Source organism: Pongo abelii, chromosome 12 (genome assembly GCF_028885655.2).
Source record: "Pongo abelii isolate AG06213 chromosome 12, NHGRI_mPonAbe1-v2.0_pri, whole genome shotgun sequence".
Taxonomy (NCBI): domain Eukaryota; kingdom Metazoa; phylum Chordata; class Mammalia; order Primates; family Hominidae; genus Pongo; species Pongo abelii.
This window is the reverse complement of record NC_071997.2, coordinates 52,680,125-52,706,432: the sequence shown is the minus strand read 5'-3', so window position 1 is coordinate 52,706,432 and position 26,308 is coordinate 52,680,125. Positions and strand designations below refer to the sequence as shown.

General features: G+C 36.9%; 1 protein-coding gene across 6 annotated transcripts in view; it reads left to right on the top strand.

Moving 5' to 3' along the window:
- Positions 1-4,087: 4,087 nt before the first annotated feature.
- Positions 4,088-26,308, top strand: part of CTNNA2 (catenin alpha 2) — a 1,140,166-nt gene continuing 1,117,945 nt past the window's right edge. For 3 of the 6 annotated variants that reach the window (XM_063713280.1, XM_024241972.3, XM_063713279.1), the window contains exon 1: positions 4,088-4,318. Coding sequence is in view for 1 of the 6 variants with exons in the window: in XM_024241973.3 (XP_024097741.2) it covers positions 14,337-14,433 (97 nt within the window). In the remaining 5 variants the exon portion in view is untranslated. 6 annotated transcript variants of the gene reach the window in all.

The window sequence follows — 26,308 nt, the reverse complement described above, 5'->3', positions numbered from 1 at the left end:
TACATTCTACCTATACAAGGTTACAGTTGAAATGTTTCAACAAGCAAAAGAAAAAACAATTACATACATGGATCCTAAAACACTCATTCTGTTTACTTGAAAACATATACATATATTCACCATTGCAGTATATATATATAAACAATTACCTAGGGATACAAATGATAAATATGTTTAAAAAAATGAAAATTAGAGTTAGAAACTACTGGTACAAAGCAAAAAACTTAAAACAAGTTATTTTAATTTTTTAATAGTAAAAGGAATACATAAAACGACAAAAGTGAAAGTTTCATTGGTTGTTTCTCAGACAAGAGAAGAAACCTGCAGCTAGATTTGTAGGAAAAAGCTGGACCATATGAGGAGAAATCCAGAGGTTCAATTGATATATAATAAATATAGTGACAGGGTCTGAAATATTGAGGAGGTCCTTAAAAGATGAAATTGCTATAGCAGATTTATTCATAATTGCCAAAACTTGGAAGCAATCTAGATGACCTTCTGTAGGTGAGTGGATAAATTGCGGTATATAGAGACAACTGAATATTATTCAGTGCTAAAACAGAGCTGTCCAGACATGAAAATACATGGTGGAATCTTACATGCGTATTACTAAGTGAAAGAAGCCAATCTGAAAAGGCTACATATGGTATGACTCCAACTATATGACATTCTGGAGAAGGCAAAACTTGGAGACAGGAAAAATACCAATGGTTTCCAGGGGTTAGGAGCAAGAAAGAGAAGAATAGACAGAACACGGAGTATTTTTAGTTAGTAAAACTACTATGATACCATAGTGGTGGATACATGTCTTTATACTTCTTTCAAAACCCCCAAAATGTACAAAACCAAGAGTGAACTCTGATGTAAACTATGGACTTTGGTGATGATGATGTGTCAATATAGGTTCATCAATTGTAACAAACATGCTACTGTGGTCCAGGGGTTGATCACAGGGAGCCATGCCCTTGTGGGGGCCGGAGGTATATGAAAACTCTTTGTACTTCTCACTCAATTTTCCTGTGAACCTAAAACTGCTCTAAAAAATAGTCTATTAAAACAATGAAATTGCTCAGGAGGGCTTGATAGCGAAATTTCTGGAGCTGACAGACTGAATTAGGGTCCTAGTGTGTAGAGACCTGACATTTAAATGAATAAGCACTATAGATAATTTTACTTAAGATGCCAGTATTGGCTTGGAATATCCTAAAAATCTAGATGTCATTTGATTGCACATTAAATTGTATTATAATTACATATAGGATTTTCTGCATTTGAACACAATGCCATACCTTTAACAATGCTCTTTTTGTTTGTTATTTATGTTGGCATAAATTTTTAATATGAGTGAGGGAAAGAAGAAAATTGCTTGTTTTTCTGAGGGCTGTATATGTTTATGTCATTGAAATGAAGGACAACACTTAAATCAAGAAAATCAAAAACAATCAGATTCACACGCAGACTCAAAACAAAAGAAATAAGTGTTTTTAAAAATCCCCTTAGTTTAGAATGGGGACAAACAACATGATAGCATTTTAGCATCCAATAATAGCCATTATTTATACAAGCATATTTAGACTATTATCAGAGGGAAATAAATATGGCTGTAGTAACATTCAATTTGGATTTTCCATAGGGTAGACAGGGTTGAGGGTTCCGCTTTATTCAAAACATAAAAGAGTTAGTAAATTTCTTGGCAGCAGGGAACAAAAATCTCAGCTGCCATTTGCCTGCTGGTGACTGAAATGCATTGCCTGAGTAATTTCTTATCACTGTCTGATTGACAGACCACAGTCTGATGTATTTTGAAGAACTGAGGGAGACCAAGGGTGTGAGAAATCAAAGATAGCTTTTATGCTGGTTTTTTATTAACTCTAATTTAAAGCAATTGCATGGACTAAAAGCTTACAAATATTTTAGAAATTACTTTTAAATGTCTCTCAATAATATTCTACAGTTTTGAAAGTCACTACAAAACAACAAACAAGGCAAATCTCATTTTGACTAGACAGCCCTTGGTTTACATTACTTTTTCTTTTTTGGTCTACATTATTTAATTGCAATTAAAACAAAAATTATAAATGTAAGCCTAATTACAACAATACAAAAAAAATACATGAATCCTTGGAACTTAAAAGAGATAAATTTGTCTGGTCACTCTTTGGCCTGTAGTTTTTAGTTTATTCCCTCAGGCCTGACCAGAGTATGAAAAAAATCACAATAATCATTTTTTTAAAAAGTCAATTCTTACGTCATTTGACTAGGACAACTTTACTCTTTCCAGATTCTTGGACCATTCAAATTCATAGGTGTCTTCTGCCTCCGCAATGATACTGTATGCAGTATCTCTTTTTATTTAAGCACCTCGCTGGTGCTTACCACATCTTACCACATCAGGGACTTGTGATGCCTCTCTAAATCTTATTCATGCTTCAAAATTCAGCTGAAGGCCTACCTCCTTCCTACCTACTCCAGTCCATAGTATGCACTTTTCATTCTCCACTCTTTATACCTTTTGGCACAAATCATTTGGCGCTCGGCACTTCATGAAGCACATCGTGTGCCTTTAGCGTGTTTCGCCTGTTTCTATAGGTAGTCTAAGAAAAACGCTTGGTGGTAAGAGCATGCGGTGTCACTGTCCGTGGTCCTGAAACATGGTTGCGTGCTAAGATTCTTCTTAAGTCAATATCCGGTGACTCCTGTTCACTTTTTCCCGGGAATTTTTAAATTGGTAAAGTGGTGGGGACAAGAAAAAAGAAAGCCAAAAAGACATTGGGAGAGAAAGATAGAGGCATGGACAGAGGTATCCCTCTCCAGTCATTCCCTAGAGAGAATTAAAAATAGTAGGATTTTATGTAATTTTCAAACAATTGCAGACGCGAACTTGGAAACAAAAGGGGGGATGGAAAAATATCAATGGCATAGCCATTGATGAAGGAGAATTTTAAAAATGCATGCACTAAGTGACATAAAGCCATCCAAGTGTCGGCATGAACACACGCACTGATGCTAGTGGGCTAGGATACCAAACAGGTAGCATGTTGTGAATGTAGCGTTGGTTGTGTCATACTAAACTTCCATAGATTTTCTTTTTGTTTCTCTCTGATTTAAAACAAAACAAAATTGTCATTTGGCACTGTGGCACAACAAAGATGACTGTAACTTATGTTTCTCATTTGATGTAGCTGTGTACCTTTTTCACTGTTAGCACCTCTGTAACAGTTACATTCCAGCAACATCAAGTCCCAGCTGCCGATGGCTGGCGTCGCAAACACTCCCTGCCCTAGCTATGTAAGTTCCCCAACTACAGTATAACCTCTCAGAGGACGAACATTTTTGGATATCTCAAAATGCCTAAGTACAGTGTCTGGTACAAACTAGGGGCTCAGTAATATCCACTGAATCAAGAAAAGAATCACAATGCCTTCCACGGAGAAAATATTCAACAAAGGCTTGTTAAATGAGCAAATATTCCAGTTGTTTTAACAATTCCATCCTCTTCTAGGTTCTTTTAAAGTCCAAATCTCCCTCCCTCTCAGCCCTCGGGACTCCACATCCCAACAAACCTCCCTTCCGCAGCAGTCACTACCTTTGCAGCACTCTGGCCCTGCCTTCCTCCTGCCACGTGTCGGACCCCTGCTGGGCTGGCCCTCCTTTCCTACTCTGCGACACCCTTATCCCCCCCGCCCGTATTCTGCCCGCTCCCGCACCCGGTCCCTCTCCCCGGGCCTCGCGACTCCGGCGATTCGGCTCCGGGTCCCCGCCCGCGGGGTAACGCGGTTGTCATGGACACGGCACCTGCGCCCTACGGCGGTGCCCCTTCGCCGCCGTCCCCTCCCCCCACCTGCGGCGCCGAGCCGGCCGCGCCTCCAGAGCTCCGCCCTACCCCGCCCCGCCCTTTCGGGCGCTCCCCAGGCCGCGCGCGCCCGCGGCCCCCCACCCACCCACTCCTCGATGCCCGGTGCCTTTCCAGGCGCCGCGGAGCCACGGGGACCGTGGGGGCGCGCGAGCGAGCAAGCGGCCGCACATGCGCACTGGCTGCCTCCCCTAGCGGCGATCCCGGCCGCTGCCGCTCGCGCTTGGGCAGGACGCGGGGCGGGCGGGGGGAGGGGGGAGCGGCTTCGCTTCCAGCCCCGAGTGAGGCGGAGACCCGGGCAGGCGGGCAGAGCAGGCGGCACCGCACCTCGGCCAGAGGCGGCTGCAGCAGCTGCTGCCCTTGTCCCTGCCGCCGCCTCTCCAGTCCCTTCTGTGATTACCACTCCAGCTGCTGGGAACGGGCGAGAAAGAGGAGGAGGCGAGAAACTCCCACCGACCCACAGAGGTGAGTCCCGGGCAGAGCATCCTCCATCCTTGCCTGCCTCCCTCCCTCCCCACCTCCCTCCCATCCTCTCCATCCTCCCCCCTCCCCGCTCCCCAACCCTCCCTCCCTCATCCTTCCCAACATCCCTCTCTCCTCTCCCCTCCTTTCTCCCTTCCAGCCTTTCTTTCATCCCTTTCTTCCTCTCTCCCAGCCCCACTTCCTTCCCACCCTTTCTTTCTTCCCCGTCTTCCTTGCAGCCACTCGCCCTAGAGCACAGCTCTGCATCCCTTTCCTCTTGTCTCCATCTCTTTTTCCCCCTTTCTTACCTCTTCCCCGGTGGGAGGGTGGGAGCATCCCTTGCCTGCTACAACTGTCCGGATTCAGGGGTTCCAGAAAATTGGGTGTATATACTGAGAGACACACTCTTAAACAGCGGGTGCCCTGCAGGTTCCTAAATTTTTAGGATGAAGGGTCAAGTTGGGTAGAGTACTGGGAACTGGAGGGAGAAGAGGATCGAAGAAGAATCTGTGGATTTGTGCTATATTAGGGTGGGGGTGGGGAGGGTTGTCACTTGGACATGTTGCCAACAGCCCCCATACCCCTCTTCAGCAGTTTCTTTTTTTCTTCTGGGAATTACATATTCCCAGTGTGTGTCTCACCAATTTAAAATCCAGCTTTCTCTGCTTTGATTGTCTCCGTGAGAAACCACAACGAAAGAGGAGAAGAGAGGAAAGGAACAAGAGAGAAAAAGGGGAGGGGAGAGGAAGGGAGGTGGCAGTGGAAGCTTGTGTTCTTTTCCCTTAGGCCTCTTTGGTTTGACATTTTCAAACCACCCGCCTCATATTTGGCTTAGAATTGAACCCGTGTGTCCTTGGTCCTGTCACTACCTACTTCAAAGGCAGAAACTCTCTAAACTTTAATGCCTGTGCACCACAGCATTATTTATGGAATGTTTTGCTCAGCATACAAAATACCAAGATAGGAAGGTTTGGGAAAATAGGGAGCAGAAGGGTGGAAGAGATGTACTTTTGTTTATCATGGGTTAACTTCTCAAGTAGGATAATGGTTAGACAGTTTTGGAGAAATGAGGTTATACTCCACAGGCTTGTAAATATACCATCTAAATGGCATTAGCTGCATTATAGCCTTTAACAGACACCCTTACCCATTTTCACCCACCTCATAGGAACCCTGAAGATGTTTGAAGAGAAACATACTGTGTGATTCTGTTTGTGGCTTACACCAGTGGAAAAGTTGAATTAGCTTCGGAACCATTGTTAATAATTTAAAATTGCTGTTGGTTTTACATCACTTATTTTCACAGAATGTTATAATTTACCTTGCTCTCTTTAGCTTGCATTCTAACCCCTTATATTATACATGTTATTGGCAGTTTGACAATTCTTTCTGTTAGCATTACTGCTGTAAAGTTTATTTATACATGGCGGGACAGCCATGCCTCAGAATGTTTAGTATATTTATCATCTCAGAAGGGTCCAACAGTGTAAGTATAAGGATATTTTGAAGCCTGTATTTTGTTCTATTTATATTCTCCTAAAACAACAGACCAAAAAACCTTAATATCTTTAGAATAGCTGTGTTTTGTGTTTTGTGTTTAAGGAGTATGTGTGAGGGACCAAAATTAATGGTGGATTCATTGAAGTTGCCAGTAAGACACTATGCTGTGGAACACATTATTGATTTTTTTCTTTTCATTTAAATTATTATATGACAGTAGTGCAATATGCAGTTTTGCATTTTATGGGAGTGTAAAGCAGGAGTTGAGATGACGAGAATTGCCTTCCTAAGTGATTGAGTGCTGATTTGATGAAGAGCTGATAGTTAATCACCTGAGTCAGTGCTGGGGAAGTGTGTAATATTAGGAGTGATGGAGTCCTTCAACTCCCCATGGTAGGAATGCAATTCCGTTAATGGCTTGGCTGACTCTTCAGCCATGTAGCTAAAGCTTGGTTGAATTACCAGTGTTACCAACATCCTGATGCAGATTGCAGTCAACCCTGTGTGTATTGGAATGCTTGCATTACTTAATAGTGAACTTGTAGATAGGAGTGTTTTCCTTGTTGGTGTTCCTTTCCCTAGAATACCATGAAACAAGTGAAAGACTGTCATGTTAATTATATATGAGCATAATAAGTTAGTTTTGTCCAAATTTCTTTCAAAAGACTTTTCCCCTGCCAGTATCTCTGCTATTCTTTGTGGGGCTTCAGAGTTGTGAATGTGGGGAGGTGGCAGCCCCTCTGTCGGCTTTGCTCTTTCTTTGTTGCAGTTTTTCTGCAGAGTGGTGTGGGTGTATGCCCCAGTTTTTGATACTGTGCTTAGTATAGAAACACAGGTACTTTTCATTTGCCTCCTTTGTAAACATTAGTCCACTGAATGGAAACAAAACATACCAAGTTATTAAAGAACTAGAAAACAAAATAACATTTTGTTTACAGCAAAATTTTAAGAGAGATGAGTACAATTAATAAAATGTGCATTTTAGAAGAGCAACTAGTGTCTTTGAAAAGCAGCTTGCCTCCTTGACTGTAATCCAGTTTGCAGATAAAGACTGACTTCCTCTGAAGAATTTCATTTCTAGAGGCTTCTGTCTTTAGTTGACTGGACCTTTAAAAATACATGATACAATAAAGAGCCAATAGAAGATCTTATGGACCCCTGTAAAATTTATTCTGGATATATTCTCTGTTTCTCCCTCCCTCAGAGCTCTTAACACCTGCCTAACCCTAGGCTGAGTGGTGTGAGGTATTCCAAGGAAGTAGAAAGAAGTAAAAGACACTCTCTTTGACCTCAGCTTACAGTCTAGTTGAGGAGAACAGGCATTTGCATGAGGTCCTATTTCACAGTGGCAAATAATAAGATCTTTGGAGAGAGCTTTAGATGTGAGTACAAGCTCTAGTTCTTAGGAGTATCGTGTCCTTGTGTACAATTTAAATCTATTTTTTTCATCTATAAAATGAAAATTGTAAGGGACTCTGATTCATGGGCTTGCTTTAAAGGTTAAATGTGTTTAGCTCAGTACTTGGTACAAACAAAACATATATTAAGTAAACATTATTATAATTAGGAGAAATCATTTAAACACATTCCAAGACCATATATGATTATGTACTAGAAAGACAGAAGCGCAAGTAAGTACTAGAGGAATTGTGAAGAAGACGAGTGTCTGTGTAGCTGGGAAAATATTATATTTGGTAGTAGCACTGGAGCTTGGACAGAGACTCCTGGGAATGATTTCATGCAGGGTGGGCTGGAACAAAAGCAGAGAGGGAGGAAAAGGCATGGTGTGTTTGAAGAACATTAGGGAGACTATTTACTGGAAGATTTGGCATACAGGTGAGTGTATTGAAAGGTAGAGTACATACAGTCAGAGTAATTATACTATCACTGGGTTAAGACAACTTCTAGTGTGGGATCCATTTCATTACACAGAAGGTTCAGCTACCCATGGCTGGAGTAGTTTCAGCTGGAGGTAGTCTCGGTTCTTTATCTCACCTAAAGCCCCATCCCAAGGCATGGAATCCACGATCGGTGTCACAGTGAGGACCCAAAATATTCTTAGGTCTTTTCTTTTAACTTCAAGGCAGAGGGAAAACTTGACCTTTGCTGAACAATAAAGATTTAATATTGTGGTTACTATAACTCTCCCTTGTTTTTCCTTATCCCGTGAATATTCCAGGACTATATCTCGTAGTATAATAACTGAAATTATTTTATTTTGACCTATATGAAGCCAGTACTTGTTAGGGTAATTGTGTTTCCAGGGGCTTATTTACTTTTCCTAATTACAAAAGCCCCTTTTCAGTAGTGTCCAAGATTATTAATAAATTCTAAATGGATGATGCTCTTTCAGTTTTGTGGCTGTAAGACTAATGTGTTATGAGGATAGAGAGTCTAGGAGGGAACTTGCATGGAGCAGGTTAAGTATACGCTCTGTGTGGAGAGACAGATGCTCACTGGCTACATCTGTTGGCATAGCTTTGTTTTTAGTTGAGGTTCATAAACTATTTTGAAAAATTTATCCATAAAATCTTTATCCAACAGCATAAGTGATATGAATTGAATTCTTTTATTCAAAAATGGATTTCCAGAAAATTTTACCCACAAGTTTGAAGTATCAGTATTTATTATGCTCATGTTTAACCCATTTCAATAGACACAATTCCATTGTTTTCTCCCAAATAGTAAAATGTTTCTCATATATTTCTGTTTTGTAGTTCAAATAATATACAAAATTGTCCTCCTGAATATTATCTTAAGATATATTAGTCATAAACACAAACATATTTCTAAAAGCTAATGTAAATATACTTCTAAAAACTAACAGACCATAGACTGTAGTAGTTTTATTTTTTATATTGAGATCTTTCTTAATTGATGTTTCAAAAATTCAGCAAATCTAAATCATACATTTTCAGATGTATTACTACTAGTCAGCTTTATATTATACGACCAGAGATTTTTGACAAATTTTACTTTTGACATTTTTATTTTCCTTATAAGTGAATTTTTACCTCAGAGCTGAATTCTACTCACCCATAAATTTGCATTATATACCTCTTTGAAATTATTACTCGTAACACATTATACAAAACATAATGATAGTCTAACTTTAGACACCTTAATTTTCTAGGGCTTTACTATTGAACACTATTTTATTTTTCCTTTTATTAATAGGCCTTATCTGTGTACACAACTATTAGACTATTACATTTCAGGTATTAGGAAAACTTGCATTAACAGGAGTGAAAAAGCAGGTATGTTCCCCCTACGTGAGGGTGGTGACCGAACAGGGAGGTGGAGTAAGGATGCGACAGAATGAATTAATTGTGCTTTCTCTTTTGAGCTGAAGGATGTGTAACTACTTGTTCAATTAGGGGTTTTCTATATTTTTGCTGCGATGTCTACTATAATCTATGTTTTAGTTGTTTTAAAGTAAGTTTTGTATGTAAATTTCAATGAATAGTTTTTAAAACTGGAGCATGGATAAAAAAACGAACATAAATCATATGTTGATTTTTCAATATGTTGCTACTTGTAGACATCTGGCTATTTTGTTTGCTAGGCAGTTTTGGGGGAAGCCAGGTAATACGTTTATGGGATGTGTTGAGATGGAGATACATTAAATAAGATCCTAACTTGCTACAGTGTTTCTACATTAAATGAGTGGACATGCCAGAGGGCTAGAGATAAAAAAAGTCCTTGAGTTGTATATGGTCTCAAGGGCCACAGAGCCATAATAGAAAATTAATAGAAAGCTTCTGAGATGTTCATATTCTGTAAGTTGAGTTTATGTTGTTCATTATGTATCTGCAGTAAATCCAATATCTTTTTTATGGCCCCTTGATGTTTTGGAACTAAAGCCATGGACTTTTGGTGGAGCTATGTCAGTTGTTCTTCCACATCCCCACCCAGAAACCACAAGGACTTCAGAAGTCACCAGAGGATCTGATGTTCCCGTGTTTTATTTGTAAGCATTTGGTGAAAATTCAGTCTTCCAAGTTTATCTTAAATTCACAGGGCCTGAAGCAGTTGTTAAATATCATCAATCTGTCTTTCAGTGAGGAAGTAGCAATGTCCCTTAACTACTTTATAGAGAGCTAATTGTACTCAGTTGTTTCCAGGAAAGGGTATCCTACAATCCTTTAGAGTTTACCACTTCATTCTGTTTCTTCAGGCATTGATAACTGCCAGAGTAATTTCACAAAATATGGTTTTTTTTTTCTAATGTTTGGAAGTGGCATAAAGAAGTGTATACAAGACTCAAATTTCCTGGGGAAGCCCGGGCGCAGTGGCTCATGCCTGTAATGCCAGCACTTTGGGAGGCTGAGGCTGGCATATCACCTGAGGCCAGGAGTTTGAGACCAGCCCGGCCAACATGATGAAACCCTGTCTCTACTAAAAATACAAAAATTGGCCGGGCGTGGTGACAGGTGACTGTAATCCCAGTTACTTGGGAGGCTGAGGCAGGAGAATCGCTTGAACCCAGGAGGCGGAGGCTGCAGTAAGCCGAGATGGTGCCACTGCACTTCAGCCTGGGCGACAGAACAAGACTCCGTCTCAAAAAAAAAAAAAAAAAAAAAAAAAAAAAGAGTCCTGGGGAAAAATAAATCTGTGTCTAAATTCATCTCTCTACTGCACTTACGCCTTTCATGTATTTTTTTAATTATATTACCTAGCATGAATTCATTCAACAGGTATTTTTTGAAAATACCTGCTCTGTGCTCAATGCTCTCATTGAGCTAGAGATTATAATTTTATAAGCACACTGAACCAAGGCAACTGGATTCCCCTCCAGGTTTTCGACCAGCTAATTAATTTGTTATGTGATTAAATAAGCCTCAAACTCTCCAACACTTATTTATTTTATCTGCCTTTTGAGTGACTCAGACTTATATCTAGCTATAAAATTCTATAATTCTACATGTGATTTTTTCTTAAAATTTCAAGGCAAATGATTTGTTTTCATTGTGTTCCATTTGTTTTTTCTTTCTTTTGAAACATAAACTTCTGCTGCATAAGAAAAAAAAAAACTTCACCTTCAGTGGCATATGCTTTCCCTTTCCCAATAAAATTGCAAATTTAGCTTCACAGTCTCTGGGCAAACTGTGAGGGACTAAGTAACCTGTCTGTTCTTATCTCTCCATCCTTCCCTCTCTTTCATTTTGAAAGTTCTTCCTACATTGAAGGTACAAGTCAGTTGCTACCACTATTCAGGGACTCTCCCAGTGTGTGGTTGGCTTGTTTTGGCCATGCCAATGTTTGTGAAAGACTATATGGCATTTATGCATTTAGAATGAAGTAATGTTTATTTAAGAAATTATATATGCTTTAAGGTTAATATTTCTGCCTCAGGCATAGCAAAGCCTTGCTTATCCCCTAAATTCTATTTCAGAGGACCTGGTGGTCACCAGTCTTCCTACCAATCCAGCTCCGATTTCCCATTACAATTATTTTAGTAAAATTTTGGGCATATGTTTTATACAATAAAGTGTACCCATTTTAAGTGAATACTCTGTTGGGGATTGACAAACACACCTGTGTAACCAGCAGTGCGATCAAGATACAGAATATATCTGTTACCCTAAAATCTTCTCTTCCTACTGATCTGCTCTCTGTCACTATAGATTCGTTTTTCCTATTCTAGAAATTGATATAGGTTGAATCACAGAATATGTGCTCATTTTTATATTCCTTTTTGCATTGAGCATAATGTTTGTGGGATCAATCTATGATTTTGAGTGCATAAACTTCTAGAAGAAAATATAGGAGATAATCTGTGATGTTGAATTAGGCAAAGATCCCTTAGGACCCAAAAAGCACTATTCATAAAATTTAAAAGAAAAGATGTATTAGACTTTATCAAAGTTAAAGAAAGAAGTTTTGCTCTTCAAAAGACAAAAGATTTGTTAGAACTACATATCTGTCTCTGTATATTTGACAAAGGACTTTATCTAGACTATGTATAGAACTCTTGCAACTCAGTAAGAAGACAGGCAATCCATCTAAAAAATGAACAAAATATGTGCTGAGATATTTCACACAAGAAAATATACAAATATCTAATGAGCACATGATAACTCTTTAATTCACCAAAATAATTAAATTTAAAACCACAGTGTGATACCACTATCCAAACACTAAAATGACTAAATTGTAAAGACTGGCAATACCAAGTTTTGGAGAGGATGTGAAGCAACTGTGATACTCATACATTGCTGTTGGGAATGTAATACTTTGGGAAACAGTTTGGCAGTTTCTCTTAATGTTAAAAATACTCTTACCATACGATCCAGAAACTCCACTCCCAGGTGAAATGAAAACATATGTACAAGGACTTTTGCATGAAAATTAATAGCAGCATACTCATAATAGCTTCAAACTAAAAACAACCAAAATACCTGTCAAATTCCTATTTGAAAGTTACTCCTTTGACATAGAAAACAAAGCTGCTGATATATATATATATATATAAATAAATTTTAAGGTGCACTATTTAATATATGTTACCTGGCAGCAGAGGAAGGGGAATACATTGGAAAAGATTTCTAAAATGACAAGAAATGCAGAGGATGGGAGACCTGGGCTTAGTTTCTACTTTCTACATTTCTCTTGTCTGTGCTCAGTCTGCGTGTTGACCGATTCCTCAGCCGGTGCTATGATCACTTCTTTAGTTCCTAGCACACCGTCATGCAGCAGCAGTGTCTCTTCCTGCAGAATGAGGAGGTTTTTGCCAAAAGCCCTCCTGCAGACTTCTCTCTTATGTCACTGGCCAACACTGAATCACGTGGACATTCCCAATCTAGTCAATGGCAAGGGGAATGGGAATACCATGAATGACAGGCGCTTAGACTAAATCAGGATTTACTGGCTGGGACTATGTATGGGATTAGCCTTCACTGGGTGGATGTTAGGGGATTGATGAACAGAGTAGCAATTCTTTTAATAAGGAAGAGGTAAATGATTGTTGGGTAAGTAAGCAGCAGTGTTTATTACAATTTGATACAGAGGCCTGCCTTGTTCTCAGGTTTCGGCAAGAGGTTGAAGCAAAAAGCTGAGATTGTGGTCACAACTTTTTATTGTGGGAGAGTGTATGCAGAAACAGGTGACAGAGGGCAACGTAGCACAAGAAGGAGAAAATTTAGATTCTAGCCCACAGCATGAACTGGAGGGGCAGGGAATCTGGACCCAAGGGAACAATTTAAAGTGGGCAAGCATGCAAATAGTGACAAGCAAAGCCAAGCACATTGGGGCCCATGGAGTTGGGACAGGAAGCAAAAGTCAGTGCTGGCAGTAGTCTGGAATCCAGGCAGGCAAATTCGATTGCAGTTTGCCCATCTGTGAAATCAGGACCTCAGGCAAGAAGATTTTCATGTTTTGCTTGTTAAGGCAGAAGCCAAAACAGTAATTATTTTCTACTTTTTTTCCTAAGGTGTTCTCAACCACTCTAGCTTCTGTCTTAAGGATAGGAGCCGCATCTTCCATTTTTCTAGTATTCTCCTGTTTCATTGCTGGGCCCACAGTAATTCCTTCATAAATGCTTGTTGATTCAACTTAGTCTCTGAACTCGCTCCATCTTCAAACAGATCCTCAGATTTCTGGTCATATGTAACAGCCATTTACAGATGCTTTCCTACAAGTTATGGAAACCACTGTTTTGGAGGGCACAGTCCTGGAGCCATACATGAGTAAGACACAGTGCCTTGTCTCATAAGTTGACAGTCTAGTAGGGGCTATAAGATGAATACCTGAACAGTTTAATACCAGACAGAATGATCGAGTGTGTCCTGCAGTGTGGTACTGATGCCACAGTGGCGTGGGGCAAAAATCCAGGCTGACACAGAATCAGCAACTTTGCTTCAGCAATGGATGGGAATAAGAGTATGGAGGAGGGGGTGACCTTGTATTAGTACTTTCAGATTCAGTCGTGTCTTGGTCTGGGAACTGGGACAGGGCTGGCCTGGCAGGGAGATGGGATCAATGAGCACAGCAGTGGGAGAGGTGGAGAAATCACATTCAGGAGAACTAAAGCTGGGACACTGATAACTGCTTGGTAGGTAGCTGAAAAGTGAGACTAGAGTGAAGGGGAGAGGCTGGGAGTAGAGAAATATTTTGGCATTATCTATACAGAGGTATCTCAAGAATCCAATAACAGAAGATACATTGTTTCAGAAAGAACATGTTTTGTCTTTTGCACTTACAGTAATAAATACCCATTGTAGAACATCTAGAAAATAACAAGAAAAAGAGTCTGGAAAATAAAAATCACTGCAGTCCAACTATTCAGTGAACATTTGGTGAATTTCTTTCCCCCCCATGAGTATATCTGAGTTATATAGTGAGGGTGTTTTTAAGTACAGCTGAGATCATAGGTATATATAAATTTGTATATTATTTTTAACTAAATATATCTAAGCGTTTCCTGCCGTAATAAAAATTCTTCCTCTACATTAGTTTTTGTGTGACATTGCATTTTTTTTGGAATTTAAGTATTCAATTTTTGGCTGTCTACAGAGATAAAATGTCTGGGTTGATCTGCCTTCCATATGGGCTGTGGCATAGGCAGAAGATTGATTTTGGGGGCCCCAGGAGACTGCTTCAAAGAAATAGAGGTCAAGGTTTGTGTAGCTATATATATACATATATATATTTTTTTAAATGGTAACGTGATGTTCTATACTTTATTTTCATTTTACATATAGTTTAAAGATATCTCCACACTGATACAAAAATATATACACCATTGTTTTTTTTAACTCTTGCCTATTACTTTATAGTGTGGTTGTACCATGGTTTATTTAATCCTATTTCCATGTACATTCAGTTTGTTTGTGCTATTATGCTATTTCAAACAATGCTAAGATGAACATCCTTATACAGGTTTATTGTCTACATGTACTAATGTATTTTTTAAAGGTAAACTCATAAATGCAGTTGTTGAGTCATAAGGTCTGTGAATTTTAAATTGTAATAGTGCCAAATTGCTCTTCCAATTGTTAGTACCTTCCACCAACAATATGAAAGTGCATATTTCTTTACCCTTTTGCCAATACATGATAATTTTAAACTTGTAAAAGTTTACCAATGAATAGGTAAGAGGAATACCTCTTTTTTTATACAAATTTGTTTCCCAGATTTCTAGAGGTTGATTATCTTTTCATTTGCTTTTTGTCTAATGGCCTAATGTCTTGCCTTTGCTGTGATGAGTGTGTTCATGTTTTCCAAGTTTTTTTTTGCATGACTTAGTTATTTTAATTTAAGGACTGAACTATATTCTCTGGGTATAAATAATTTTTTGTTATTCCTGAGTTAATGATATACTATTAAAACTACTATTATGATTTCTAGTAGGTGATGGTTTCTTTCCCCAAAGTTTCATCTCTATTTTTACATCTTTATTTTCAGAAGAATATGATAATCAGGTTATCAATTTTAAAAGAACACTGTATTTTAGTTAGTATTATATTTAATTTAAGATAATTTTTAGGGAGAAGTGACAACTCTCAATTCATAATCTTTCCATTGGCAGGTCTCTTTATTTATTCAAGTCTTTTTTGCGTCCTTCAGTAACATAAATAGCCTTCTTTATAGAAGGAAATATTTCTCATTTTGTGTTATTGCTATCTTTTATGAGTTTTTATTACTGTTGGGAAAGGGATTTTATTCTTTAATATTTCCTAATAGGTTATTGTTGATGTAGAAATTATTCTTTTTGATTTTTATATTTGGTTTTGTCTCCTGTCACTTTGTTGAAATACCTTGTTGGTTCAAAAAAATGTGCCCTTGTGTTTTTCTTATCGATTTGTATTACCTCTTTTATATGTTAAGAGTTCGTAGTTTAAATACACACAAACACACACACACACATACACACCCCACTTGCAAGTCTTATTTACATGAAAATGATAACATATACTCATACTTTTTATTTTAGTGTCTTCTAATTTTAAATAATTTTTTGTCTTCTATCTTAGATTTAGTGTGAATGAGACACTCTTCAGATTGGAAATACACTGTCTATACTGTGCTCCAAACACACCTATTTTGCTTTTAAAATTATTCTCAATATCTGTCATTTCCATAGTAACCTAAGTATATTTATATCAATATCAGTATATTTGTGAATCTTTCCATTTGGAGTAAGCATAGCGTGTATATGAATTTCATATATTCACTTCCAGAAATTTACTTGGCACTTTTATAGATGTATCTCAGTATTCCATGGTGCTTTTTTTTTTGTATGCTATTCAAAGGCATGGGCCATGTCTTTTCTATATCTTGGATAGAGTTGAGTGAATAATGATCTAATGGTGGTGACAACACGTTTGATTATGCTAATGCCTGTGATAATAAACTTTTTTTATTTATCCAAGTGACTTTATTGTTTGGATATCTAATTTTTAAAATATTTTGTCATCATTTGCATATTGAAGCTGTTGTGCTAATACAAGACCTTCATTCCACATCCAGCATTGTTTGTTAGAAATGTGTCAGTATTGATAAAATAGCCAGTACAGCAGCACTAAGAAGATTTACAGTCTCCAGTTCTTACCTAGAATTTTATTTTTTGGCAGTAAGATCTCCTTATTCAAACTTGATAGGAAGCTTAACTTGGGTAGTATTTTCATGATTTTTCAAATCACGAAAATGGTTATTTTGAATGAAAATCTTTCACTGATTATACAAATTGAGAAAATGGGCTAATTGCCTTGAATTGTAATTGTTCATCTGGTCTAGTCTTTATGCATACATATCAGTATTGATTTATCATTAATGAACCCATCACCTTAAAACCATGTGATCCATTCTATTAGGTTGGTGCAAAAGTAATTGCTGTTTTCTCCATTAAAGGTAATGGCAAGATTGCTTTTACATTACATTATTACATTACATTACATTATTAAAAGTAATGGCAAAAACCACAATTACTTTTGTACCAACCTAATAAGTTAGCTTAAATAGATGATATAATTTTTACTGTTGAAAACAGGCATTTTGCTTTGTAGAATATTGACTGTGTACGTGAAATTAGTAACAAGTGGTAAGTCATGGTTCATTGAATTGCAAGAGAATTTTATTAGTGCTGAATCACTGAATCTAGTTTAAAAATTTGGTTAACTGCCGTTTCTTAAAGAATTATACCATAAGGATGAGTTAAAGTAATACTAATATAAGTTTCAATAAAACCATCAGTTAACAACACATAGCTATTTTCTGTTCTAGTTTGCTTGAATAATTTGAAATGCTTCTGTATATATGATGAAATTTTCTTGATGACTGGTTGCCTTTGGAAATAATTTTTTTGTTTGCTGTTTATGAATAGCTGACTTCTTAAATCCAGGTGTATACGTTTTATTGTTGCTCATTTTATCTTACAGTTGCAGAGTTGTTCTTAACCAAGGCAAGTTAATACCATATGAAATAAATACTCCTTTTTGAGTATGAATTTAAAATATTTTATATCAAAATTATAAGTGGCATTATAAAATGTTTCAACTGGTAATATGCTAACTTTAAATAGTTTTTATTTTTATACTTTATTGTAATTATAAAACAATCTATACTGTTACTATTTGCCTTTTACTCAAGAAAATGCAAATACTTAGTGAAGATACTAAAGGCTACAAAATATCATGAAAAGAATTTAAAGAAGACCAAAAAAATGGAAATATACGTATGTTCACAAATGGGAAGACTTAATATTGTTAATAAGGCAAATTGATCTAGAGATTCAATGCTATTGCTGTGCAAATCCTAGCTTCCTTTTTTTTTGCAGAAATTGCTATGCTCATCCTAAAATTCATTTGTAAAATAAGAATAGTCTAAAACAATCTTAAAAAAGGTGAACAAAGTTGGAAGACACACTTCTTAATTTCAAAACTTACCGCAAAAGTATAATAATCAAGACTAAATGGTATTGACATAAGCATAGGCATTTATTTTACTGGAATAGAATTGAGCATTCAGAAATAAACCCATATATTTATGGTTAATTGATTTTTCGACAAGGGTGACAAGACAATTTAATGGGGGAAAGAATAGTTTTTTAAACAAATGGTGTTGAGACAACTGAATAAACATTTACATGAAAAAGATGAATTTGGACCGCTATCTCCTCCCATATACAAAAATTAGTGATAGACTTCAATATGCATTATAGACCTAAATATGAGAGCTAACTATGAAACTCTTGGAAGAAAACATAGGTGTAAATCTTAGTGACCTTGGATTAGGCATTGGTTGCTTGGATTAGGCAGTAGATTTTTAGATATGACACCCAAAGCTCAAGCAATAGAAGAAAAATAATGTAAATTGGACTTCATCAAAATTAAAAACTTTTATGCATCAAAGGACAGGATCAGGAAAGTGAAAAGACAACCCACAGAATGAGAGAACATATTTACAAATCAGTAAGAATCTATTCTTCAAAATTTATAAAGAACCATATAAAGAATGATTACAGCTTAATAGTAAAAAGAACACCTAAATTTAAAAATGGGCAAAGGACTAGAATAGACATTTCTCCAAAGAAGATATACAAATGTCAAATAAGCACACGAAGAGATGCTCAGCATCATCAAGTGAATGCACATCAAAACCGCAATGAAATACGAGATCACACCTACTAGACGAGTTCTAATAAAAGAATATTAGGCCAGACGCGGTGGCTCATGCCTGTAATTCTAGCACTTTGGGAGGCCGAGGCGGGTGGATCACAAGGTCAGGAAATCGAGACCATCCTGGCCAACATGGTGAGACCCTGTCTCTACTAAAAATACCAAAAAAAAAAAAAAAAAAAAAAATTAACCAGGCCTGCTGGTTGGCGCCTGTAATCTCAGCTACTCGGGAGACTGAGGCAGGAGAATAGCTTGAACTCAGGAGGCAGAGGCTGCAGTGAGCCGAGATGGCACCATTTGAGACTCTGCCTCAAAAAAAAAAAAAAAAATTTAATAAACGTTGGTAAGAAATATGGGGAAATTGGAATCCTTATACATGAAGGTAGAAATGTCATTGTAAATTTAAGGGGGATTATAAAATGATGCTGCTAATTTGGAAAACAGTTTGGTAGTTTCTCAAAAAGTTAAATATAAAATTTCCTTATGACCCAACAATTCTATTCTTAGATATGTATTGAAGAGCTGCAAAAACATATGTCCACACCAAACTCTGTACATTTATATCCATAGCAGCATTATTTATTATAGCCAAAAATTGAAAAATCTGATGTCTATTAATTGAAGAATGGACACAAAAAATACGGCACATTTATACAATGGGATAATATTCCACCATAAATAGGAAAAAGTACTGATACACATGAAACGTGGATATCCTTGAAGACATTGTGTGAAGTGAAAGAAAGCCAGACACAAAATATCACATATTGTTTGATTGAATTTATATAAAATGTCCAGAATTCTCCAATCTATGTAGAGGAAAACTAGTGGTTGTCAGGGTTTGGGAGAAGGGAGGAATGAAGGATGAATGCTGATGGGTACATGTTTTCCTTTTCTTTTTTTTTTTTTTTTTTTAGAGACATGGAGACAGGGTCTCACTGTGTTACCCAGGTTAAGTGCAGTGGTGCAATCATAGCTTACTGCAGCTCGAACTCCTAGACACACATGATCCTCTCCCTTTGGCCTCCCCAGTAGCTGGGATTATAGGGGTATGCCACCATGCTTGGCTGATTATTATTATTATTATTATTTTGTAGAGAAAAGTCTTGCTGTATTGCCCAGACTGAGAGTTTTCATTTTGAGATGATGCAAATTCTGGAATTAGATAATGGTGATGGTTGCACATACTGTTTGTGCATATCCTATAAAACATCCACTGAATTATACACTTTAAAATGGTAAATATTGCATATGAATTATGCCTATAATGTAAGGCAAACAAATCAAATAATTATTTGTGGTTTTATTTGTTTTTCCATTTGGAATGTAGAAATTACTCCTTGTCATAATATTAAATCATGTATTTTTTCACTAGAGTTGAACTTAAAGCCAATTCACATTGTAGAGTACAATTGTACTATGTTCATATAATCACAAAATGAATATTTCTTTACTTTGAAAATGACATTTAATTATGTTTATATCTAGCCATAATATAGCGGAAAAGACATTTCTTAATTGCCTTTCTTAGGTAAGGTAGTCTATTTACGATACCAAGATAAGTAAGACATGGTTTCTACCCTTAGGACATCTAATGGTATATAGCGGGAAAGTGCCGCCCATAAACAAACTGAGGAATATGACATGGAGTAGAGGTATATTGGAAGTTATAGATAGCAGTGATGAAGGAGTGTTTAAAGTAAAATAGAATTAGACAAAGGTCAAGAAGATTCACATTTCAATAGGAACTTGAAGAACATGTAAAACTTTCCTATAAAGATACATTAGGAAATAGCATTCCAGGTTGAGGGGAAAGCATGAAGGTAGGAATGTCAGTGTAAATTTAAGGCTCAACAAATCATACAGTTGCCAGAGTGCTTAGAGGAGGGATGAGGCATGAGAAGGTGGTAGGGAAGGAGACAACAGGACTGATTATATAGAAGCAAGAAGACTTAGGAACCATTTGAATGTGAGATTCGGGACAAAGGCAAAGACAAGGCTAACCGTGAACGTTATCACATGTCTTGTGCGAAACGTAATTTAGGAGTTAGCTGATGCTTGGTCTTGATGATGTAAAATATGAAGAGCTTACAGGACATCCAGATACAAGTCTTCAATAGACATTTAGGAATAAGATCTGGACTTCTGAGCTGTTGGTATTCAAATTAGAAATTTTAGAGTGAAACAGGAGGTGACAGTTATAGCTGTGGAAGTAGATGAAATGCCCTAAGGTTGCATAAAGCATTTTAAGTATGGGATCTGCATCTCAGGAATACCACTGCTTAAGTGACAAATAATGAGAAACATTTAATGGGAAAGAAAGAGAGGAATCGTATGAGAGTATTTACCTCTGAAGTCAAGAAAGTCAGCAAAATGAAAAAGAAAACACACTTGGAAAAGAAAAATGTTACTCCTACTTTTAGCTTTTGGTTTGGATTTGTAGCCAGAGCATACATAAGCAAAGAGAGGCAGTTATAAGATCAAATCTTGCATCTGTTTACTGCTTCCAGCCATGAGGTCTCTGGGTTATGACGTCAACAAGAGAAAGGAAGGGTAAGAAATGACTCAAGCAGATGATAAAGGCTGAACCGGGACATTCCTTGGTGGACTAGAATTGTAGCTCCTCGGTAGCTCTAAAATTGTAGCGGTTGTGCAGCCTGGTCTCAGGAGCCACTGGAGCTCTGCTGGTGATGAGAAGAGACTGTGGAAGCTGGTCAGATCAGCAGCTAAACAATGACCCCATGTCCACTTCGTGGTCTGCTCTGAAGGCTTTCTGTGGTGGGAGGTTAGGTTTGTTTTCTTTTCATCCTGATTTCTGATATTTAAGCCAGCAGAATTTTCCTTCCAGCTACATTCTTTATTTTACTACACAAATCAATTATTGGCGTGGGTAACATTTTACAAATGAAGCTTGCTAAGCTAAACTATAACTCTTGTGGGTTTAGTGGTTTGTGCAAAATATGTTTTCTGTAAAAGAAAAAAAAAAGCAGCATTTCTTGTTAACAGGATGCCTCACTTCTCCAGCAAAACAAAGATATTTTACTGTTACTGTCCATGAAATTAGCAGAAATAGTTTATCGATAAAAAGGAAACATATCTCTTTACTGAGAAACCATTTCTAGTTTTCACACTGCACAATCCGAATAGTGAAGAGTGGAGAAGGGGGAGGCAAGTGCCTCATTGGTTGATTTTTTTTTTTTTTCCTTAACTTCTTTTAAGGTGTGAAGGAAGAGTTTCCAAGTTTCCATTGTTTCCAGGCAGGAAAGGAGATCATAAAATGTTGTTGCATAGATCAGGGAGGTTAAAGACTAGAGAGGCCGCTAGAGGCCACTGTATTTGTTGAGTAAGAAGTGGATCTCACTTGATATTTGCCAGGGTAGCTTCAGTCAAGTGGTCACCTCAGAAACCTGATAGTATTGAAGAGTCAGTGTGAAACAGAAATTAGATGTTGTATGTTTCCAAAGATATTTAGCAGACTTGGATGCTGAAAGGGAAGTGAGAGGGAAGCATAGAGAGAAGGTTCAGTTTAGTGTGCTTTGTTTTAAGTGCAGCAGTTTGAGCACAGGAGAACACAGGATAGTGAGTTCATTGGTGAATTAGTTTCCTAGAGCAGGTAGACAGAAATGGGTTTTAGAATTTTAACACTTTTTAAAACTTTGTGCTTCATCTGAATAATTTATATTCTTTCTTACTTTATTGCAAAGCCCAAATTAGATAAAATTTGATGGAGGGGAGAAAAGAAGATGTCAGTTATGCTTTGCTTTATATAATAGATGGACTGCTAAAATCTCACTTTCTAATTATAACCACTAGGGAAGTTATGATTTAAAGAAATTCTTTTGTAAGGGAAATGCCACCACTAGTTTTTATTTATTAGTAAATAGATATGCTCATATATATATATATAGCTTGAGGGGAAGAATAAATGACTTACATATGTTTCTTGGTTTATTCTTTCATTTCTCTCATGTGCAGCAAATCAATTTATAAGCATTAAAATGCCAGACAGTTTAAGTTTTAAATTCTTACTTTGAATAACAGTGTTGAAAACATAGAGACTTTGTTCTCAGACATGAACAATAGACATTGTTGCCAAACTTCAGAAATAATCAAATGCTATGGTTTTGCATTTATATACCTACTAATTAGGAAATTAAATGATATTTCCATAGCAACGGAAACGGTCTCCTTGCACACTTGTTTTATGCCTGCGATAATACACAGCAGGGTGTCCAAGGACTTTAGCTTAAGGTCCAAAAGAGGCAAGGTGTGTAAGCATTGACACAAAAGATGCACACAGAGGTGTTATTGGATTTACAAAGATGACATGAGTGGCTAAAATTATATTAGTAAATTTTTTTTTTTTTTGAGACAGAGTGTCACTCTGTTGCCCAGGCTGGAGTGCAATGGCGTGATCTCGGCTCACTGCAACTTCTGTCTCCTAGGTTCAAGTGATTCTCCTGCCTCTGGTTCCTGAGTTGCTGGGATTACAGGCGCGTGCTACAATGCCCACCTAATTTTTGTATTTTTAGTAGAGACAGGGTTTCACCATGTTGGTCAGGCTGGTCTCGAACTCCCCACCTCGTGATCTGCCCACCTTGGCTTCCCAAAGTTCTGGGATTACAGGCATGAGCCACCGTACCCAGACATTAGTAAATATTTTTAAAAATAAATCCTCCATATGAATAATGTTATTGAGAAGGCCCAAAGAGTTTTCCTGAACTCTGTCACAGATGCTGGTTTGGTAAATGACTTCTCCAGTCTCAAGAATTCTACTATTATATTATGGTATGCTTGAAGATGCTGAACTGACCAATTTCTGTCCCACTTTTTTTAAAAACAGTCAAGGTTAATGGATAAAGTAATGTGGCTCTCTCAGCCCACTGGGTCTCAGAAAATAAAATTATAGGGATGGACTCTGTCCCTAGAAAGTAATTCTGTACTAGTTATTAAGGGAGTGACTTCATGGGATGCTTAAATAAGCTTTGTGAAGACTGTGACCCCTGTGAATTTAGGAGGTGAAAGAGAGTATTCACTTGTCTTATTTCCTTCTAGCCTATGTCCCAAATTTATATTATAATTGTGCTATTTTGCAATAGTACTACTGTGATTGAATTACAATTTAAAGATGAGTATAGGTGGATTCATTGAATGTGCTTTAATACTTTAAAAATTTTCTTCCTGAATGCATTCTTCTGATTAACTAATTGATTTTTCTTTCACCATCATTGGCTATTATTGACAAATGAACTTTCTAATCTCTTTGTTTTTCTAGCTGATATATTTTTGAATGACATATTTTGAACCATCCAAAAACCTCCAAGGTGCTGCTTAATTCTGTACTGTCCTCTCATCACAGAATTTAATCTGCTCTCTCAGTCTCTGTCTCCGTCTTTCTGTCTGTGTTCCTGAGTTGTCATTTCTCCAATGCTAAAACCCCTTAATCTGGATGCACCTGCACCTGATTAATTTTTGAAGTTCTAATCTTGCTGAAAAAGCATTCAGTGTGTTTCTCTGGCTACCTAATTAACTCTAAGTGCCTTAGCCTACCATTCATGGGTCCTATGTTCCAGACTCAAGCTCATAGCTCCTATTCCAAAAAGACATTATCATGCTCCTCTAAGGGAACCCTCTTCCCTGACAAGTCTGAAATATACCTCTCCAACATACCCCTGAGTCTTCTTCAGGGCACCTTGGACTCATTTTTTGTTGTCTACCTAGGAGACCTTCTACATGTCATTGAAGTCCATCTAATATGCAGTCTCCCTCCTTGATGAATCTGTATTTGATCCCTTAAAATGCTTCCATCTCACTCTCCTCCTAACTGCTATATCCTTTTATCTGTTCCCCGTTTTTGTTACACCTTTTCTTAGAGTTATTGTTGTATTTGTTATCCTGGCTCCATAACAAACCCTACATGACCTGTACTCTTGACTGAGAATGTCTTTAAAGCAGGGATAAGCTTTATTCATGTAAGTATACCTTACAATGTATATCACAGAATTTAGCATATGGTCAGTAAATACAGGTATTCAGTAAACTTATTCAGTTTCAATATATTAACTGTTTTAAAACATGAAGTGAATGGTAGTTTATAGAAATTTTGGTATGTTTGGAAATACCAATTTTACAGTATCTAAAAGTATATTAAGACATTCTTTGAGACTTAGAAAAAAACACACTGAGTTCCCATGGGTTGTATTTTATCAACTAACTAGAGTATATTAAATAATATACAATTTTGTAATTATGTTATAGATGATGAGAGACACAAGTGGCCCCTAAACTGATTGAGATCTTAATAATGGCACATGTTCCTAATGGATTCAGAGATCTAGAGGAGCACCTGTTGTGGGATACTTGTCCTAAGCAATGCTTTATTGATCAGGTTCTGTTTATAGGTAAACGTGGGAAATGACTTGTTTTTTCTTCTAAAATGGTGTCTGAGAGTTTCTGCCATTAAACAGGCAAACAAACAAATAGCCCAAAGAGGAAACAACAAAACACAATTAAACTACACTTAAATATCATATATCCATATATCCTACATTCATTTGGCACAAAACCTCTCTAGCAATCTGCCGTCTCCTGCTCAGCCTTGCTGGAATAACAACTGGCATCCTGCAGAATCCACCAGAGGAAATACTGATCTGAGCCTTTATAAAGCTTTTTATTAACTATGTTTGCTGCACAAATAACATTATAACTAAGGACATTTTTCTTAAAAGATAAATGTTATCCTTCTTGTCAAAATTGTGGTGTATGTTGTTTGCATTTCTGTGTTTCTTTTCAGGCTTGTTTATATTCATTTTCAACATGGTTGAAGTCATAGAATACATATGATTTTATGTCATTTTAAAAAGTCATAGTTCTCAATTGTTATCTATATTTAATAATTATTATTTTATAGCTACATTTTATTGTGTGTTTAAACATTTTTATTATTTTTGGCTTTTATTTGTAAACAGTTTAGAAATGAACACCTTTGGGCACATTACTTTCTATTAAAAACTGAGCTTAAAGATCCTAACAGTATAGATACCGAGTTGAAGGCTCTAGTGATTATGGTCATATTGTTTGTTATAACGCTAGGATAAGTTTATATAGCTTCCTGCAATATTTAATTATATCCAGTTCCTTCTCTGTCATGCTCACAATAGATATTCTTTTTCAATTTAATTATCTTAAAATGAAAACTTGTGAAGTTTTTTTTCCCTGTAAGCCTCATAGAGCTGAGGTAAATGAACGTTAGTTTATTATAAAGAAGATTTATAGATAATTTTTGCTACTCTTAACCTATGATCACCTAGATACAGATATATTTATTCTAGTACTGATAGTGTATTTTCTCCTGAGTTCCTCTTTTTCATTTTTGATATTGTGCTTGTTGTCTCCCGTTTCTGAAATACAAATTTTTCTTGACTTTGTGATAACTTCAGCTGTGTTTTATATAGCTTTCCACTTGTGTGATTATTGGCTTCCCTTTCAAATATGTCAAGTTCTGGATAAATATTTTTTCATTTCTGATTTTTGCTGTTAATATTTTTATAGCCAATTAGTTGGTAAGAAGGGTGAAAAAAAAAACTCCTGCAAAACAAATAGAGAGAAATACACATAACTATTTAATCTGATATTGAGTAGGGAAGGCCTTTCCAAGCATAAAAAGGAAGAAATTTAAAAGTAAACAACTAATAGGTTAAGTATGAAATAATTTTTAAGAAATTACTTTAAAAGGGGGTAAAATAAAGAGATAAACTATTCATGCAAAAAAATGTAATATATGATGGACAAAATCTTAATCAGTTTAATAGTTAATGAGCTCCTATCAGTCAATAAAAAACCCTAAATACTTCTTTCAGAAAAATGAATAAACTAT